At 39.8% G+C, this 19,348-nt stretch overlaps 1 protein-coding gene across 2 annotated transcripts in view; it reads left to right on the forward strand.

Annotated features, from left to right (window-relative positions):
• Positions 1-918: 918 nt before the first annotated feature.
• Positions 919-19,348, forward strand: part of Postn (periostin) — a 32,514-nt gene continuing 14,084 nt past the window's right edge. For both annotated transcript variants that reach the window (XM_052731838.1, XM_052731839.1), the window contains exons 1-16: positions 919-1,086; positions 2,452-2,550; positions 5,872-5,936; positions 7,534-7,691; positions 10,038-10,202; positions 11,032-11,178; positions 11,675-11,816; positions 13,085-13,297; positions 13,859-13,993; positions 14,850-14,998; positions 16,204-16,340; positions 17,467-17,597; positions 18,238-18,368; positions 18,459-18,561; positions 18,665-18,732; positions 19,063-19,108. In XM_052731838.1, coding sequence (XP_052587798.1) covers positions 965-1,086; positions 2,452-2,550; positions 5,872-5,936; positions 7,534-7,691; positions 10,038-10,202; positions 11,032-11,178; positions 11,675-11,816; positions 13,085-13,297; positions 13,859-13,993; positions 14,850-14,998; positions 16,204-16,340; positions 17,467-17,597; positions 18,238-18,368; positions 18,459-18,561; positions 18,665-18,732; positions 19,063-19,108 — 2,011 coding nt within the window. In that variant the 5' untranslated portion in view covers positions 919-964. The remainder of the gene's footprint in view (positions 1,087-2,451; positions 2,551-5,871; positions 5,937-7,533; positions 7,692-10,037; positions 10,203-11,031; positions 11,179-11,674; positions 11,817-13,084; positions 13,298-13,858; positions 13,994-14,849; positions 14,999-16,203; positions 16,341-17,466; positions 17,598-18,237; positions 18,369-18,458; positions 18,562-18,664; positions 18,733-19,062; positions 19,109-19,348) is intronic.

Below are 19,348 nucleotides of genomic sequence, written 5' to 3' on the forward strand. Positions count from 1 at the left end.
CCTTCTGATCTTCACAGCTTCTCCATCAAAAGGATTCTCCACATCTGACAGGACCTGTGTGAAGAGGTAAAAAAGTGTACCTTCCCTCAGCTGGGGATGCTGAAGTCCCACACCAAGAGAGTGTAGCTGTTCTTTTAAAAATCAGGAAATTCTCGGCGGCAGCCCTGTTTCTTAATATGCATTTAATTACCACATTATTTCTGGATTAGTAATACTTGTTTCCAGGACTCATCAGGATATGCAGCCTGTGTGTAATGAAAAAGCAGCATTTTATTATGTGCATACATAAATACATACGTGGGGGGGTGGGGGATGGGTGTGGTTGGGTGTGGATGTGTATTTCAAAAGTTAGGGAAACTCTCCCAAAGCAGATCTTTGTTCATTAACCCTCTATGATCCTTAAGAACTGAAATGACATAGCTCAAGTTTCACAGGACTGCAAGGAATGTGTGCCTCTTCCATATTAGTAGTGGAAATCATACTTTATATGTATGTAAATCTATCCGGGATTTGTGTGAAATCCCCTTTGTGATTTCTTTTCTGGTGAAAAATAACCTCAGTGTTCTGCTGTGGACTGATTAAGTGTGATAAAATCACACCGGTAAAGTAACTGAGCTCAGAGACATAGGGTGGCAGAGGCAGATGGCAGAGTCCCCCCATCCCACCCACTCCGGCCCCCAAACTCAAATACAGCTGTTTTCATAAACAAAAACCTATACAAGCAAAAGTCAGGCGTTCTATGATTGAAAACAAGTAGGAGAAGTTCAGTCTGCTCAGAACCCAGTAGACTTTCACTGGCAGCCAGCCGGAGCTGTTGGTGCTTCTGGACAGCATCTGGAAGTCTCAGGTTGCTCCAGCGCCCCCTCCTACAGCCCTGCGCTCCCTCCCACCGCCCAGAGCTATATAAATTCAGCTCTTCAGAGCACAGGCCAGTTCTCTTCCTGGACGGAGCCCAGGGCTGAAGATGGTTCCTCTCCTGTCCTTACTGGCTCTGCTGCTGCTGCTGTGCGATCTTAACCCTGCAAACGCCAACAATTACTATGACAAGGTCCTGGCTCACAGCCGCATCAGGGGTCGGGATCAGGGGTGAGTCCTTGGCTGGTTTTGTTTTACTTTTTCCACTTAGCTTGTTCTAAAATATGTATGAAGTTCCTTATAAGTGCACCTCAGGGTAGTTGTTGGGTTTTTGTTGCTATTTTACTTATTGCAAGTTGACAGGAAAACAAAAAATAAGTCTTCTGTAAATATATATGTGTGCATATGTATATATCTATGGTTATATATCTATGGTTACTATGACATATATGTCTTAAATGCATAAGACTTAATATCAACATAAATTATTATTACTTTATGTGGATTATTAATTTTAATGTAATTAACAAAATACAATAGGGTAATCCTTTATAATTCAGTTAACTTGAGTTTTTAACTTCCTTCCAAACCTGCAGAATATGACTTTCAAAATCAAAGAATCCGCTGTTACATGGTATCATGTTACAGGCTTTGAAATGCCTCATGGGATCTCAGTGAAAATTTTATTTGATTTATATATGAAAATTAAACTCTGGTCTGAATAACTGGTCTTCTGAATTCTTTGAAGTATTTTTATCTTTTAGGATAAATGTAGGATTTTAAAAAGCTATTAGAAACAACTTAGTAATTTGAGCAAACTTCTGTACTTTTTACATGTGACTCTTGGCATCATTCCAAAGCGTTGGAGGGTCCTCTTCATTTTCAGAGCTCTCTTCCCCAGAGTGGAGCAGAATTCCCATCCCTTTAAGAGAAAGCAAACTTGAAATTGCAGTCGAGGACATGTTTATTTGTCCTCGTAAAAGAAACAAGTTTCCTTTATGTGAAGGCATTGTTTAAAAGCTACTTTTAACACTAATCTGCTTCCCCAAGTACCGAGGGAACCACAGAGCAGAGTGGGTAATAAGATGGGAGTCCTTTGCCGTTAGTCTCCCACTGTTCAGGGGAATCCTGAAGTCTCCCATCTAGTGAGTGCATGCTTAGTTTTAAAACAAGTGGAGGTGAGGGGCTCACTATTAACAGCAGTGTGTACATTAAATCCAAGCTGTGCTAAATCTAATTCTGTTCAAATGGTCCTATCAGGTTAACTTTTTGAAATACTGGGATTAGTCTCAAATATACAAAGTGTCTTCCCTCCTTTAACCCCTCCCTTCCCCTTCACCTTTTTTCCTTCTCCCCCCTCCTCTTCCCTCTCCCCCCTCCATTCCTCTTCTCCTCCCTCACTCCCTGTCTCCCTTAGTCTTCTGCTTTTCCAGGAACTCAGTGGGACTGAATCAGGAGTTAGATTTGCACAAAGTTAAAATCCCATCTTGGAATGTCAAATCTGCACCCTAACCTCTCTTTTCAGCCACCTGACCTGAAACAGCAGAGATGCTAGCCATATGGATTAACTCTTTTCGTCTTTCCTTTACTCTCCAGCCCAAACGTCTGTGCCCTCCAGCAGATTCTGGGCACCAAAAAGAAATACTTCAGCTCGTGTAAGAACTGGTACCAAGGTGCTATCTGTGGAAAGAAAACGTGAGTCACACCCTTTTCTTCATTGGCAGTCTCATAACCCACAGAGATGTCACTAGCCTCTTGGGTACATGGTCCAGTCTGAAAATACTGTCCAAACTCATGAGTTTTTAGAGAGAGGCTCCTCCGCACAGGCAGAGAAACCCCTCTTGTCTCCGCAGTCACAAGGGAGGATTTCTCTCTGAGTCTATCAGCTGGAGGGGCCAAAGCCAGCCGTGACAGTGTGATATGGTCTGAGTCAGTGTGAACAAACATGGTTTCTACTCCTTTTACATTCTTTGTTGTTTGGTCTTCCTTTGTCCTGAGAGAGTCAGTTAAACTCTGTGTTTCATTTGCCCTTCTTACATCTACACACACACACACACACACACACACACACAAGGATTAAGGACAACAAATTGATCTGAAATGTAAGGATTAAAAGCCCAAATTAATGTTTCTCCAGTCATTTAGAAGTTATGGGAAAGATTCCACGTCACCCCTGGGATTTCACTGAAGCATAAATTGCATTTTCCATTTCTTCTTAACCCTTGATGCATTTTACAAACTGCCTGATCCCCAGGAACCATGGAGGTGACAGCAGAAGCCCGTCACTCTGTCAAATATCCCAATGGCTAAAAGGACGATTTCTTCTAGCTTTGTGACACAACATGGCTTGGTTGTGTCTTTGACTGATCAACCTAAAGCTGCTAGACATTATTGCCTATGTGTTAGACAAGCTTATTGGCTTATTTTTCCATAACTACTGGTAGGAAAAAATAAAACCCTGGATCTATGAAGGGTAAGAATCACTTGTGCCAATTCATCATTTTACAAGAAGGAAGCTGTCTCAAAGGCAGGGTAGCTTAGGAAATAAAAAAAAAAGGGGTGGGTTCCATGCCTTTCCCGGTGATGAAGACAATGGGTAGGGCTCTTCACCGCCATCAATCTGAGCTGCATCCTCTAAGGGGTAGCCTTGATGACTAAAGGATCTGAAGATCTGCTTGTACACCATGATGAACTTCAGGTACCCTCCAAAGAGTGGAAATACTGGTTGAAAACTTATTTCAGCCAAGCATAGTGGCTCATGCCTATAATCTCATCACCCAGAAGGCTGAGGCAGGAAGATTACCCCAAATTCTAGGATAGTTTGAGCTCCAAAGTGAGACACTCTCAAAACCATAAATAAATAAATAAATAAATAAATAAATAAATAAATAAATAAATAAATAAATAAATAAATAGCTTATTTCTATCCTTGTGCTACTGGTACAAACACTCAACACAGAACTATTTAACCTGGGGAAGTCAGTGATCTTCCCAAGCTGAGTGTACAGGGGAAATTTTGTTAATGGTCTTCCTGGAAATTAAGGGAGTCTCATTTCCACTATGTAATTGTATTAGAGATGCCAAAGTTGTCACACAACAGAAGACTCTTGTTTTCTGTTAAACAAAAGTCCTCCTTGTAGCCAGACTTTTTACCAAAACTGTAACAATGTCCCCTTAGCAAATTTTCCTCCAACAGCTTCCGTTTCAAATCACATTTGCATCTCCTCACTGAAATAAATGCAAATGCTGAGCTCGAATAACGAAAGAAACCAGCACTACTGATAGGGAGGAAGCCTGGCCTGCCCTCCCCTCCCTTCTGCTCAAGTTGCCAGTGCCTTCTGGGTAATGTCAGTTTTCAACTTGGCTTCTGGTTCAACAGCTACTTTGGGAATTTACTGGAAGGAAACAGGCCAGGTCTAAAGAAAAGCACAAGTACCCCTGGGCCTTAAAGTTAAGGTATTGTCTTGAATAATGTAGAAGCCCTTTCACAAAGCATTCTGAGGCTCCCTGTATGATGCCAGTGATGTTTTCAGCTGGCTTCTGATGACATTTTTGTTACTACTCAGATAATGCAGATAAATTCTCCATGTTCCAAGCTGTGCAGAGCAAGGATTGTGCCTTCTTCTTGCTTTATTCAACTTCTTGGCCATATAGGAAAATGGATTTTTGTGTAGAATACATGCTCTCTGAGAACAAAACACTTCAGTTGTATTTGAAGCAACAACTCAGTTAAACACATTGTCCACTTATCAGTTGTGATCACAGATCACTGTTCTGTAAACTCACCCCTGCTGCTGCATGCCTTTTCCACTTTAGAGTTGAGCCTCAGATTATATTAGTGTGTGTGATAGACATTTGTCTCATAATGACAATGTCCTGTTCTCATTACTATTTATCTTCTAGCCTCTAGATTAACTATCACTAGACAGACCTCATTTTGCTGTTTATAATGTACATAAATCAAATTCATGAGGACATTTATTTAATTGCTATATTGTCTATTTATTTCTGTGGAGATCTGTGTAAGTAAAATTGTCATCAAGGGGAAAATTAAGATTTGCACTGGGGTCAAATGCAAGTTCCCTTGTTTCAGGTGCAGTCAACTCTTGAAACTGCAGAGAAAGTTAAACTGAAAAAGGAAAATTCAAGTTTGTATAGCACAGTTAAATTAATAATGATAACAATAAATGAATTAGTGAATAATAACTACTACTGACAATTTAAAACAAAAGTAACTGTGTCTTAGTTAGAAAGGCAGTTCACTTGATTGGCTGCTTGCCTTGAATGCACAAAGCCCTGAATTCGATCCCCAACACTACATAAAACTGCCGTGATGGGATGAACACAAGAGGATCAGTTTGGAGACATCCTCAACTTCAGAGGCAGTTCAAGGTCAACCTGGGTGCCTGAGATATTATCTCATGGGGGGGGGGTGAAATGATAAGACAAGAGAGGGTAAAAATGAGCAAAAATTGATCAAAGTATGTCATGTATGTGTATGAAAACATCAAAGAAATCTTTTATTGTGTATAATTAATTCATGCTAAGAATTGTATGGGAGATAGAATTTTATAAATTAAAAGAGGTCAATGTATTTCTATTGTTTCAAGGTAGCATATTTTAATGAGTATATTTTTTTGCTACTTTTTTTGCTACAAAATTATTCTAAAAAACACTCTTTTGAGATTTACAACTATTTGTATTTTGGTATTATCACTACTCTTTTCATGTTAAACTATTGAGCAGACTGAATTCTGACATATCAAGTGACTTATTTAAGGGCATCTGTCTACTGCACAGTGAACCTGCTTAAAAAAACTCTATTCTTCAGGATCAAGACCCAGGAACCTTTCCAAACTTACATAAATATCTGGATCTGAAGGGCAGAAATAATAGCTGGCTTCTACAATCTTAGCAAATCATGAGAATGAGTGATGCATTCCGTTAAGTTGATGTAGAGGTGCATCTTTTGCGGTTCTCTGTTTTAATACTGAGATTTTTTTTCCCTCTGTGCAGCACTGTGATATATGAATGCTGCCCTGGCTATATGAGAATGGAAGGGATGAAAGGCTGTCCAGCAGGTAAAATCTACATTTCCACACTAAATGGGGAGCACTTCCTTTGTGAGGAATGAGTTAGACAACCTGTGGGGAAGCCAACAGTGTGTGCGTGCATGCGTAGGTGTACAGGTGTGCGCGTGAGCATACTTAGCACAATCACAAGCAACTTCTCCACGTTTCTGTGTTAATCACATGCTTGCCCTAATTCTGAAATAGTCGGCCTCCCTTCTCATGCACTGGAAGCTGAATGAGAAGCCTAATCAGAAGTAGCTCAGCTCCCACTCTGCAAAAAAAAAAAAAAAAGTCCCCATCTTTGAACTTGGCTAGAAGCATGGTACCTACGTTAAGAAGGCAACATTTATAGCTGACCAGCTCTGAGTTTGTAATGACCCTTGCTTTGAAATGTGCTCACTTTGAAATGTGGTCGCCCATAATTCTGCCAGCAAAAAAAAAAAAAAAAAAAAAAAAAGTTGCTTTTCATTTCCTCTGGATATGCAATACCAATCATCACCTTTCCCCAGGCTCCCATTCCTCAATAAAACAGTCCCTTCCTGGGGCACAGGTCCTCCTGGCCTCCAATCAGGTGTAGACTCCAGAGCACTGACTCTCATGGTCACCAACCCATAGACAGTCCTTGGCGTAATACTGTGTTCAGAATGAGGTGCTAGGCTGGAGTCTCCAAAGCACCCAGTTCTGAGCAGCTGAGAGACTGTCAGGAACCTCACTTGCTGAGACTCTGGGTTTGGTTAATGCTGTTGGTGACAATGTCATGTGACTAACTCATGTCACATCTGTAAGCAATTATGTTACAGGTTTTCTCACATGGAAACTGTTGAGCTGGGTTTGGTGTAGGATGTGTTTTGCTCAATCTAGGCATGAAACCCTGTTAAATGGAACTCTTTTCACTTTTACCCAATTTTGTCATATTGAGAGTTCTTTTGCAGAATTTATGATTTAATTTAATATTTGTCTTGGGGAATTCACTAAAGTAGTCATTTATTTCATGACTATGTTCAAATGACACCAATTTTCAAGTCAACAGGGTCAGGAAAACAAGTGGTCTGCAGAAGGCTAGACATACCTTTTCAGGTTGCCATTCAGACCAAGAAAACCTTCTGAAAGTATTAGATATGTTTTCCTTAAATTAAAATGGAAAGAACTGAATCCATACATTGCTTTAGGGGCCACTAATCCCAAAAACTATAGATGTAAACATAATACAATGCTTAGGGACTCAGCCCAGCATTGTAGCACATGTTTCCTTGCTAGTCTCAATGAGCAGCAAGGAGCAGCCTGTCTTTAGATAAAATAATCAGATATATTTTTTGGAAATTCTGATTGAACTATTATTGATGCCACAGGATTTACTAAATGTTACTTCAGTAACATTTTAAAACTCACTTCCTTAACACCAAGAATATAAGAAATAATAGCTTGAGTGGTACTTTATTAATACTGCTCAAAATGCAACTTTTGTGTAAAGTAGGTGATTCATGAGATGTTATTGCTTAAATCAATTAGTGCGATATATTGGGGAATAGTGAAAAGTTGAAATGATTGTAGAAGAATATTCTGGAAATCAAGTACTAATCATTTGCTCATTTCTTGACTATTTCAGTGATGCCTATTGACCATGTTTATGGCACGCTGGGCATTGTGGGAGCCACTACCACTCAGCACTATTCCGATGTCTCAAAACTGAGAGAAGAGATTGAAGGAAAGGGGTCATACACCTACTTTGCACCGAGTAACGAGGCTTGGGAGAACCTGGATTCTGTAATTAATCCTTTCATTATCTGAAACATTTATTGTGGGATACTACCATTTTCATTTTAATTGGTCAACTTACGTATAACCCAAGAACATTTTATATCTTTCTATCATATACATGTGAGAATATGCAGAAAACATGCTATTGGGACTATGGTATATGTTCACACTTCCTAGTGGAACTCCCCAGGAGACAGTCCCTTTAAAGGGACACAGAAGAGGCTGAAAGAATGCTTATTATTATTACATTTTATTTCTCTCCTCTTACTTTCTTGGTTGTGGGAAAATACATGCGATTTCAGATAACATATCTATTAGAAAGGTAAGTTAAAATGCCTAGCTATATTTAAAAATCTATTATAAGCTATATTACATTACACAGCTATATTTTATTATAGTTTATAAATAGCAGAGCTATAGTTGAGTGAAAAGCTATATAAATAGTTTGCACTTGTTTATGTATGCATAACTACATGCTGTATAGATGGCTATTCCAAGACTATCAGGTTAGTAAATATGTATGGATATTTAAACCAAGTGTTATAAACAATATTCAATCTTGAAAACAGACTAAGTCATGACAGATTAATTCATAAAATATTCCTCAATTTTCAATTTTATACAACTAGTAGAGAACCATGTTCCTACTTCCCATTTCTGGGAAGGTGAATTGAAATTTATAGAGTAACTTCGTGCAGCTTCAGGCAGAGCATCTTGTGGCTCTGATATGTTAATGTTAGGTTATGGGCTCTTGTCTTTCCCTACGCCTCAGCCTCCTCCTGGCTCCTTCAGATCACACCTTGGCATCCTCTCCTAGGTAGAAAAAGTTGGAGATCTTCTCCGGGAACAGCATCTTAGTGACATTGCCTCTCACTCTAGTGTGTGCAGCCATGAAATCCGTGGGGTTTGTACCGATTTCCCTTGGAACCCCAGGGATTCTATCTCCACATTAATATTTCTTCTCCAAATATAATGTGTTTACATTAAAAGGATAGAGAAAATGTAAGTCATTTCTTATCTCCATAAATAATTGCTTTTCTCTAACCCTTTCCCCCATAATAGGCAGAATCAGTGTCCACATTCAGACTTAAAAACTGTAAGTGACCCTGGCTCCCCCATCTCAATTCCTTAAACATTAGCTAATCAGCATACTATCATGGTTAGCTGTGGTAATCCTCCCTGTGCTCTCGTTTCTGAATAATCTTACCCCTTGATTGGCTTTCCAGGAGCCAAGCCTGATCACGGCGTCCCGGCCCCTCACGCCCTTCAGTTTTATTGCTGGTTTATGTCACTCCTTACTCAGTTTTCACAGCATTGTGCCTTTCAGAACATGTTTTGAACACTATGCCATAATGGAGTGGTTGTGAGTTGCTTGCCCAACAGTTACTCTGCCGACATGCAGAATGCTGTCACACTGTCCCCACCCATGTCAGTCTTACCTGCTTCTGCACACATGCCTCCAAACCACTGTAATAAAACAGCTGCATCCATCATTGGACCCCTTAAAGCCTGTTGTCCTTCTGTCCTCTTCATATCTGTCCATTATCTACTGTGACATGACAAGTACCCGGAAGTTCTCCTTTTCATCATTGCACGGCAGCATTAGTACGAGATGTGAGGCACAGCACTGGGAAGGTACAGGATGATGGATGCTTAGACTGGTTTAGGAACAAGTATAAAATCCTAGCTAAATCTCAAGTGATAGCCAAGGGTGGTGGTACAGACCTGTAATTAACTCTAGCATTCAGGAAGCTCAGTCAGGAGCGTTGCCGTGAGTTTGAGGCTAAGCTGGGCGGGTGATGAGACACTGTCTCCAAAAGACAAGCATGAAGAACACAAAATCCCTCAAGTGTTGTATGCAAATGAAATAGCATGTTGAGTAGCTGACATCACAACCTACTTGTTGTATTGTAAGTGTCTGATGATATCACGTTCCTGGTTATTAACCTATACAAAGATTGTCTCTTCATCAATATGTTTTTAAAATTTTGTTCCCAAAAGTATATAACCCTCCACTGACTACTTTAAATTCCCAAATTCCTCAATCAGTTGGAGTAATATAATTCTGTTATGCATGTCAATTTTGTACGATGAATTGACAATTCAATAAGGCCACAAAAGAGAAGAAATGGGGCTTGAAAAATGACTCAACAGCTAAGAATGCTGCAGAAGACCCAAGTTTGGTTCCCAGCACCCACATCAGGCCAGTCACAACCACCTGTAACTCAAGTTCCAAACACATTCAGGCACTCTCACACACATGGAACACACAAATAATCATTTTTAAATGGGTGGGGGAGAGAACTTCAATAGCAAATCAAAACCAATGAACTTTTGTTGAATTCTTCGTAGGAGATTCGCAGAGGACTAGAGAACAATGTCAATGTTGAGTTACTGAATGCTTTACATAGCCACATGGTTAATAAGAGAATGTTAACTAAGGACCTGAAGCATGGCATGGTGATTCCTTCAATGTACAACAATCTGGGGCTTTTTATTAACCACTATCCCAATGGGGTAAGTTTCATTTATAAAATTTACATTTCTAAGTCATATTTTCCTGAATTTTGTTTCCTTGTTAGGATGTTCACAGAAATGATAAAATGTTTGTCAGTGTAATGCCAATGCTTGTATTATGATTTAAAACAAACTTGGCCTTGTAAAATTTCAATCCAATTGGTTCCTCCTAAGGAATGCATGATTGGCAGTTAGGAGTCACTGTGTATTAAAGGGTTTCTTACAAATAGTGAAATGCACACTAAAGAGTGTGGTGACTACCCTGTGGTCACTCTCTGGACACTATGCTGACTATGGTAAGCTGACAATAGGGTCTCAGGGTTTTTTCCAACATTCAAATTTCCAGAAGAGAAAAAACATTCCAATGATGAGGCAATACTATTTATTATTCAGTAGACTTCATGACAGGCAATGGTGATTTTTCATCCCTCTCTCAGAATTCATTTCAGAGCTAATCAGAATTCTTTACACAATTCTTTGACCAATATTAGAAACAGTTTATAGCTATTAATATTAAAGGATAAAAATAAAATCAGTAACTCAAATGAAGGAAATTCTTTGTCTTGAATCTCCAGAGATGCTCCTGATTGATTGGGGTTCTAAATGGTACTGCTTTCTCTTTGACAATACTCTGGTCTTAATCCACAGATAGCATCAGCACTCAGTGTGTAGGCCTGTAGGCTCTTTATGCTACACCTACTAGATCCCCAGCATCAGCACTCAGCATGTAGGCTCTTTCCATCATACCTACTAGTACAATGGGAATGTGGAAATTGCCTTACTGTCCTAGCAATTAATACTGGCTCTGATTTTTTTCTAATGATTGCAGGTTGTCACTGTAAACTGCGCTCGAGTCATCCATGGGAACCAGATTGCCACAAATGGTGTTGTCCATGTCATTGATCGAGTCCTGACGCAAATAGGTACCTCCATCCAAGACTTCCTCGAAGCAGAAGACGACCTGTCATCATTCAGAGTAAGAACCAGGGCAGATTCCCCTGAGTCGCTGAAAACTTTCCTTCCCTGGCCAGATCTGCAGAACGCGAAAGTGCTATTCAACAAATCTGGCAAACTGCTATAACACATTCCATAAAATAACCATTTCTACTTCACAAAGGAGATGCCACCCCGTATAAAGTAATAATACATATTTGGACATGGTGATAAAGGAAGGCTGGGTGTGTAATGACAGTGTGTTTGGTGTCTTTAGAACGTGTCAATTCAGTGGCTGTAAATGTTGCTGGTTTTGCTGTAGTCAGAAAAACACTGGCAGACTTTCCTGTCTAGCCAACAGTTTGAGAAAAACTGGGAAAGACTTCATTGGTTGGGACAAAAAGTAATAGTTTAACAGCCTAATGTGAGCCAATGTCTCTGGTGAAGCTGTCAACTCCCTCCTGATACCTAGGCCAAGTGTGTGACAAGTTTCCTTAGGCTTTGCGATGCAGATCCTCTGAAAGCCATTTGTGTTTCAGGCTGCTGCCATCACCTCCGACCTATTGGAGTCCCTTGGAAGAGACGGTCACTTCACACTCTTTGCTCCTACCAATGAAGCATTTGAGAAACTCCCACGGGGAGTCCTAGAAAGGATCATGGGAGACAAAGTGGCTTCTGAAGGTAGGAAAATGTCTTCCTCTCCCAGAGACCTAGGATGAAGGCAATGAAACAAGACCAGTTACTGCCAATAACGGTAGTTGTGAAAGAAAAGACCAGAAGTGTTGAATGTGAGGTGCTCTAGAAAACATTATTTAAAAGATTTAAAGAACTAGGTATTATTCTCAATAGAAACAGCTGTAAGGTTGTAGCCTTTGGTGTTGTTTCCAAGCAAATAAGCTCTAGAGGCTATGAAAGGTTAATAAGAGGCTGGAGAGATGGATCAGCAGTTAAGAGCACTGGCTACTCTTGAGGAGGACCTGCGGTCGACTCCCAGTACCCACACGAATCCAGAGGAAATGACTCCCTCTTCTGGCCTCTGTAGGCACCAGGCATGCATGTGGTGCATGAATATACATGCAGGAAGCACTCATACTAATACAACAAAATAAATAATCTTTTTTAAAATTAAAAAGAAAGATTAATCAAGTGTGGGAGAGTAATATTAGGTTTGATTTTAATATGCAATTCATATTATACAATACTTTTGACTCTAAATGTATGCTACAAGGTATAACTGAACAGAGAAAGTTATATGGTTTTCCTTGGCTACCACACATTGACTCACAAATGTATTTGGGTCTTTTCCAGCCTCCCTTTCTACAGCCAAATAGGTTTTGCATTATAATAACAAATTTTATATACTCAATATCTAAATATGTTTATCCAAATAAAACTGACAAACTTTGAGGATGTAAGTCTCGATATAACAGAGTCAAGGGGCAGATCCCTCTAGATGTATTTTTTAGATGTTGTCTTGAGGGAATAGTGGCTAAGTGTCTGTATTTTCTAGGTGTTGTCTTAAGGGAATGGCTTACCTTGCCCTTATGTTTTAGAACTAGTTTGCAAATCATAAATGGTCTTTTGGAAATGGCTAATGTAGCATTCTGTTTGAGTGTTTTAAAACAGACTTGGCTAACAAATAACTTCATAAAAGCAGCTAAAAGACTTGGTCTCTTTTTTCTTTTATTTTCCTGCTGCTGCATAAATAATTTTGGAAGCTCAAATTATCTCTCCTTCCTTTCTAATCATCTAATCTGTTTGTTTTGCAGCAATGATTTAAAACACCCACCTTCCTAGAACATGTATAGTTAAGATTTTAATATCTCAAGTCTTACATTTCTGTCATATTTCTTCGGTGAATTTAGTTCCATGATAAAATGCATAATTTAAGGGTCAAATGTTATTTCCCTTGACCAGAAGTTGACTCCCCTCCCCTCTTCTCTCCCCAGCTCTCTTGAAGTACCACATCCTAAATACCCTCCAGTGTTCTGAGGCTATTACAGGAGGAGCCGTGTTCGAGACCATGGAAGGAAACACAATTGAGATAGGATGCGAAGGGGACAGCATCTCCATTAATGGAATTAAGATGGTGAACAAGAAAGACATTGTGACTAAGAATGGTGTCATCCACCTGATTGACGAAGTCCTCATCCCTGATTCTGGTGAGCAGGGCCCCATTCCCACCACTTGACTTGCCAGTTGAGGTATTTGGAGAGTAAGTCCATGAAGACCTAATGAGCAATCTGAAAGAGCACAAACAGCAGACTGGCTGTGTGCTTGCCAAATGCTGACTCCAAGGCCTGTGCAGTCATGGGCAGCCCGTGCAGGACCTTGGCCCGGAATCTAGACTTTATACAAGGTTTCCTCACTGCTAGTGTGTTTCTTGGCAACAAAGAGAGAGAGAGTGATGGTAGACTCTGGGTAAAAGAAAGAGTATGTCACCCACAGTGCAGAAAGAGCTGAAAGGTGAGTAATAGAGGATTAAAGAAAACTACACTAGGAAGAGAGACAGAAAAATTCCTTCGAAAATTATTTGTGCTGGTCAAGCCCCTCCCATGGAAACTCGAACCTTCATACTAAGGCAGGGTAGGACGTTTGACTAGATTGACACTCAAGTAAATAGCTTACAAGAGTAGAAAAGAGCCAGGCACTGACTTACGAACGCTGGGATGAGGATCATAACAATGACGACATTGTTGAGATGGCAATGGTTTATTTTACAGCCAAACAAGTCATTGAGCTGGCTGGGAAACAGCAAACCACTTTCACGGACCTGGTGGCCCAGTTGGGCTTGGCGTCCTCTCTGAAGCCAGATGGGGAGTACACTTTGTTAGCACCTGTGAACAACGCGTTCTCTGGTATGTGCCGGGTTCTGATCCTGCTTCCTCCCCGGGGGACCGACTTTCTTCACAGTGTTTGTACTCAGTAAGAAAGAACAGATATTTTAGAAAATGTTGGTTAGATTTCACAGTCTGGAAGACACAGGTGTCAAATTATAAATGTATAAAAACCAGAGACGATTACTTCCGGATCATGATGGGAAGTGCGTTTTTCATGCAGTTATTGCTACCCACTGACAATATTTAGAACACATGCTGAGATCTGTTCTAAAGACTTATTTCACAGGGAAATATATAAGTTGTAAGAAAAAGTTTAATGAACAAAAATCAAACGTTAATGTTTTTTTAAAATACCAAGTTGGAATATATGAAATCATTAATTAGAGATATTAGAGTTTCTAGAAATAGTGAATCTCCCTTAGATTAATAATGTACCTATGCTCTGGCACTAAGCCACATTTTGGAGTCTGTGTGTTTTGATCCCTTGACCAGCAATAAGCATGAACTTATAAATGACTCATCAACAGTCACTCATGCGACTGATGGACACCTAATTGTCAGGAAAAAAGAAAGAAAAACAAACAAACAAACAAAAACTTTGGCCACTATAAAGATTTAGATTTTGCCGATGACCATCATGGAAGTAAATAGTCCCTATGTAGATGGGGCCATTGTTTGCCCAATAAAAACTTCATGGAGATCGTTTGGGGTGATAGATCAGTTTGTACTGGCAGACGGCCTTGCTAGCATTGGGTACACAGCTGTGAATGAGGGGTATGCATGAACAGCATTAGAGACTGCCCACTCTCCGGTTTCTCTTCCAGCCATGTTATCCATACACAATAAAGTTTCCTTCTAATGAATTAATTCACAGATGACACTCTGAGCATGGATCAGCGCCTCCTTAAGCTAATTCTACAAAATCACATATTGAAAGTTAAAGTCGGCCTTAGCGACCTCTACAATGGACAGATACTGGAGACCATTGGAGGCAAACAACTCCGAGTCTTTGTGTATCGCACGGTAAGTGGGTCGGGTCAGGATCGAACGTGTATCTACACTGGCCTGAATGTCACACGGCATGTACTGGTCAAAGAGCCATATGAATGTTCCTCAGACTTTTATAAATGTGATTATAAAATTTAATGTTCATATGATCAGAGATGAGGACAGCTCGGAGAAAGATGGTTAGGAGAGCGTACCTATGTGCTGTGTATGAGCTAATTAGTCTTTGTTTCAGTTAACAAGTACCTATGTTCTGAAATACTCATTTAAATTCTCAAAGATTCCTGACAAGGCATTTGCCTTGTAGAATACTTTGTAGTTTGTAAGACAGATTTCATGTTGAACCAAAGGTGTAGTGTATCCCCTATTGTGGTATCTCCATTTAATAATGGAATTTCATTTGAATGATTTTTCAAGATGAATTTGTAAAAGGACCATACAGATTTCTGGATCTTATTAAATGAACTGAAAGTACTATATCCTGCAGGGAATTTCCTGGAAACATTGACTGTCAGAATTATAGTGTAGCCAAAAAGCTTCATGGGTAGGCAAGCATTACCTAGAGACCGAAGTGGCCCGTGGTGGCCCTTCACTAAGGTTTCATGATGGCAAGGCACACATTTTCAATAACTCAGTAAATTAACTTCACTGTCAATTATACATGTACATATATTAAATTACACAGATACACACATTGAAGCATACATATGCATACAGCAAATTATACATATACACACATTAAATTATAGTTCTGCATACAGTAAATTATACATGCACATATATTAAATTAAGCACATACATTTATTAATTTTTTTTAGAAAACTGGAAATAAATTAAGGACTAGACAAATAACTGATTGGTCTGACTGTCAAGAAAATGTAGTAAATGTGAGGATTACAAGAAGCACTGAATTTTGAAATATTTATAGCTAATATGAACATAAAGAGTGTGCAGAGCAGCTAACCACGAAACAGGAAGACAGAAAGAAAACAGGAGTAGAATTGTGTGCAAAGTCTTCAGCCTGCTGACAGAGTGCACAGGCCTGATGCATAAGGTGGCTTGACTTGTGGTAGGACTGGATGAGAAGTACACAGTGAAGTCACAAGACATCACACACAAGAGAGAAGCTGTTTTCTCTGGCCTCATCATCCGCTGACCTCTTGGAAGGGCTAGCTCAGATCAAGCACACAAAAGGGCATCATGGGTCTTTCTTCCCCCACTAGGCCATCTGCATTGAGAACTCATGCATGGTGAGAGGAAGCAAGCAGGGGAGGAATGGCGCCATTCACATATTCCGAGAGATCATCCAACCAGCAGAGAAATCCCTGCATGAAAAACTGAGGCAGGATAAGCGCTTTAGGTAAGTCTACTGACTGCCCCTGTGCAAAAGAATGAGCCGTGTTGGTGCTATCCTGAGAAGCCTCCAGCTTATAGTATTGCTAACTCCAATGATACGTCGGCAAAACAACCCTGACAGCCAAGGCTGGGGGAAGATGATGGAAGAAGAAAGGATTGTAGGAACCAGAGGACCAGGATGTCTGCTGTGAGACAGTGCCTTCTGTGTATGACAGAGATGCTCACTCATAACAACAATGTGCTCACTTAAATAAGACCTTCACAATGACAGTCCCAGGTGACACATCAGCATGAAGGACAGAACTTTCACAAGGCTGCACCCCTAAGATTAGGAAGTACAGACAACTAATGGCTGGGGAGAGAGGGAGAATCAACCTTCTGTACTGAGGAGCCCCATAACAGGTTATCTAACCCCATTCCAGGCCTAAACACGTGCACATATCAGCCACACTAACCGGACTCACCGGGCTGTGTTTATATGTTTATATATACGTGTGTGTGTGTGTGTGTGTGTGTGTGTGTGTGTGTGTGTGTGTGTATAATTAAGGAACATGAGTTTGTAGAGCCAGTGGAGGCGGTAACACAGGAGGTGTTAGAGGGGGAGATGGACAGGTAAAAATGATGTAAATACAGTTCTCGGGATGAAATTCCAAAAGGAATCTAAAAAATTAAAGTGAAAAAATACATACAAATGTTTTAAAACCAATACATGTTTTCAGAGCTATTTGGTCTGTTCCTGGGGAATCATAGTACGATTTGGTGGTTGGAAAAAGTTTAATAGTCTGATTTAGTCCAGAGATTTTTCTTATAATTGTTTCTTTAAAAACGATGACATAAAAAAAAAACCTCTTCATTAAAATATCAAAAAACAAAAATTTTGTGTCACATAAAATGTGACTTCAATAATTTTGTAAGAAAAACAGAGATAGAGAAACTTATAAATTATTCCAATCATTTCCCCCGTTAGAAATTTTACTTTACAGGGAGATTACATTTAAACACATGAAAATGTGTGAGGTGGTCTCTCAGTTTCCACAACACGTGGATTCTACCCTACTCTGTACAGTGTGGTTGAGTGAACCTACATCTAACACACAGTAAATTCAATGCCCGTTGTTCTCTGTGCTCAGCATCTTCCTCAGCCTCCTGGAAGCTGCAGATTTGAAAGATCTCCTATCACAGCCCGGAGACTGGACACTGTTTGCACCAACCAATGAGGCCTTCAAGGGGATGACAAATGAAGAAAGGGAGATTCTTATTGGTGAGTAGTGGCAAGTGGCAGACATTGACACCTCAAATTAAGAACCTTGGCTTTTTCCAACTTTTCTACCCGTATTTAAGAAAAGAAAAGAAAGCCCCACCCCTACACCCCGGTTCACTTAACCAGCTTTGATTTCCTTTAACCTACTTGGGATATGAGGAGAGTCATTCATTAATGTTTATTCATAAACTGCTTACTGTCATAACATAATTTATTGAAAGACACACAATTGTATGGTATAAAATGGAACTGTCGCCGGGCGGTGGTGGCGCACGCCTTTAATCCCAGCACTCGGGAGGCAAAGCCAGGCGGATCTCTGTGAGTTCGAGGCCAGCCTGGGCTACCAAGTGAGTCCCAGGAAAGGCGCAAAGCTACACAGAGAAACCCTGTCTCGAAAAACCAAAAAAAAAAAAAAAAAAAAAATGGAACTGTCATAATTTCAAGACTAGTTGGTATAGTTTGAGTTGATTGAAATGACTGATGTTTTGATAAAGCATTGGCATCACCTGGAGAAAACTTTGACATCACGAGAAGACAGAGAACTGGAAAAACAGAAAACAAAATGTTTTATTCCTCAGTCTTGTATCGAAATGTCAGAAAAGCAACATATTATTAAATAAACATCTGTCTTTTCCTGCAGGAAATAAAAATGCTCTCCAAAACATCATTCTTTATCACCTGACGCCAGGGGTTTATATTGGAAAGGGCTTTGAACCTGGAGTCACTAACATCCTGAAGACCACACAGGGAAGCAAAATCTACGTGAAAGGAGTAAGTTACCATGAAGGGTTTATAAAGTGCTTATCGTTATTAAGTGGTTTCCATATAGTTTCTCCTTAACATCACCCCTTATTTTGAAAGGTAAATGAGACGCTTCTAGTGAATGAGTTGAAGTCCAAAGAATCTGACATCATGACAACAAACGGTGTCATTCACGTCGTGGACAAACTCCTCTATCCAGCAGGTCTGTACTGATTGAATGCGTTGATGGACGAGGGCTGCTCCACATAGACTTAGTTTTTATCACCCATTTTCTTACCACATCCATTGAATATTTATCTCCACAGACATTCCAGTTGGAAATGATCAGCTCTTGGAAATACTGAACAAACTGATAAAATACATCCAAATCAAGGTACAGAATGCTGTTGGGTTTTACTTCTAGTATGTTGAGCAGGTGTTGTAGGGTTAATATAAATAACTAGAAATTAGTACAGCAGAGTATTAGCATAGCTTTAGTATAATGTAAAAAAAACAGGAAAAATACAGCATAATACATATACTTAGCAGTGGATTAATTATTTTATAATCTTAAAATAATTAGTAACAAGCCTGATGGTTTTGTAGCACCTGACCAGACTTCATCTCTATTGAGTCACCGTAGCTGTTCTTACTTTAGCTAGAATTACAGTGTCTTTGGCGTGCAATACATTTTACGTTACTAAACACAAACATTTATTTTCAGTTTGTTCGTGGCAGCACCTTCAAAGAAATCCCCATGACTGTCTATAGTAAGTATACAAACAGTTTGGGCTACAAATGGGGCTGGTGAGCAAACAAAAAAGGAAAGTGTCTCTTTGTGGATACAAAGACTGCTGATAATCTGGTATTTAGAATTCCAAATCCTGTGAAACCCATTGTCCTTCAAACAGGGCTTGAGATCTGGACGAGGCCTCACAGGCTTGGTCACACCCTCCAATTCTGTAGAACCACTTCTCTTCTAATTGGAAACAGGAGTGTCGTGCACTACT

The sequence above is a fragment of the Peromyscus californicus genome, unplaced genomic scaffold, assembly GCF_007827085.1.
Source record: "Peromyscus californicus insignis strain IS unplaced genomic scaffold, ASM782708v3 Scaffold_9__1_contigs__length_137607984, whole genome shotgun sequence".
NCBI classification, from domain to species: Eukaryota; Metazoa; Chordata; class Mammalia; order Rodentia; family Cricetidae; genus Peromyscus; species Peromyscus californicus.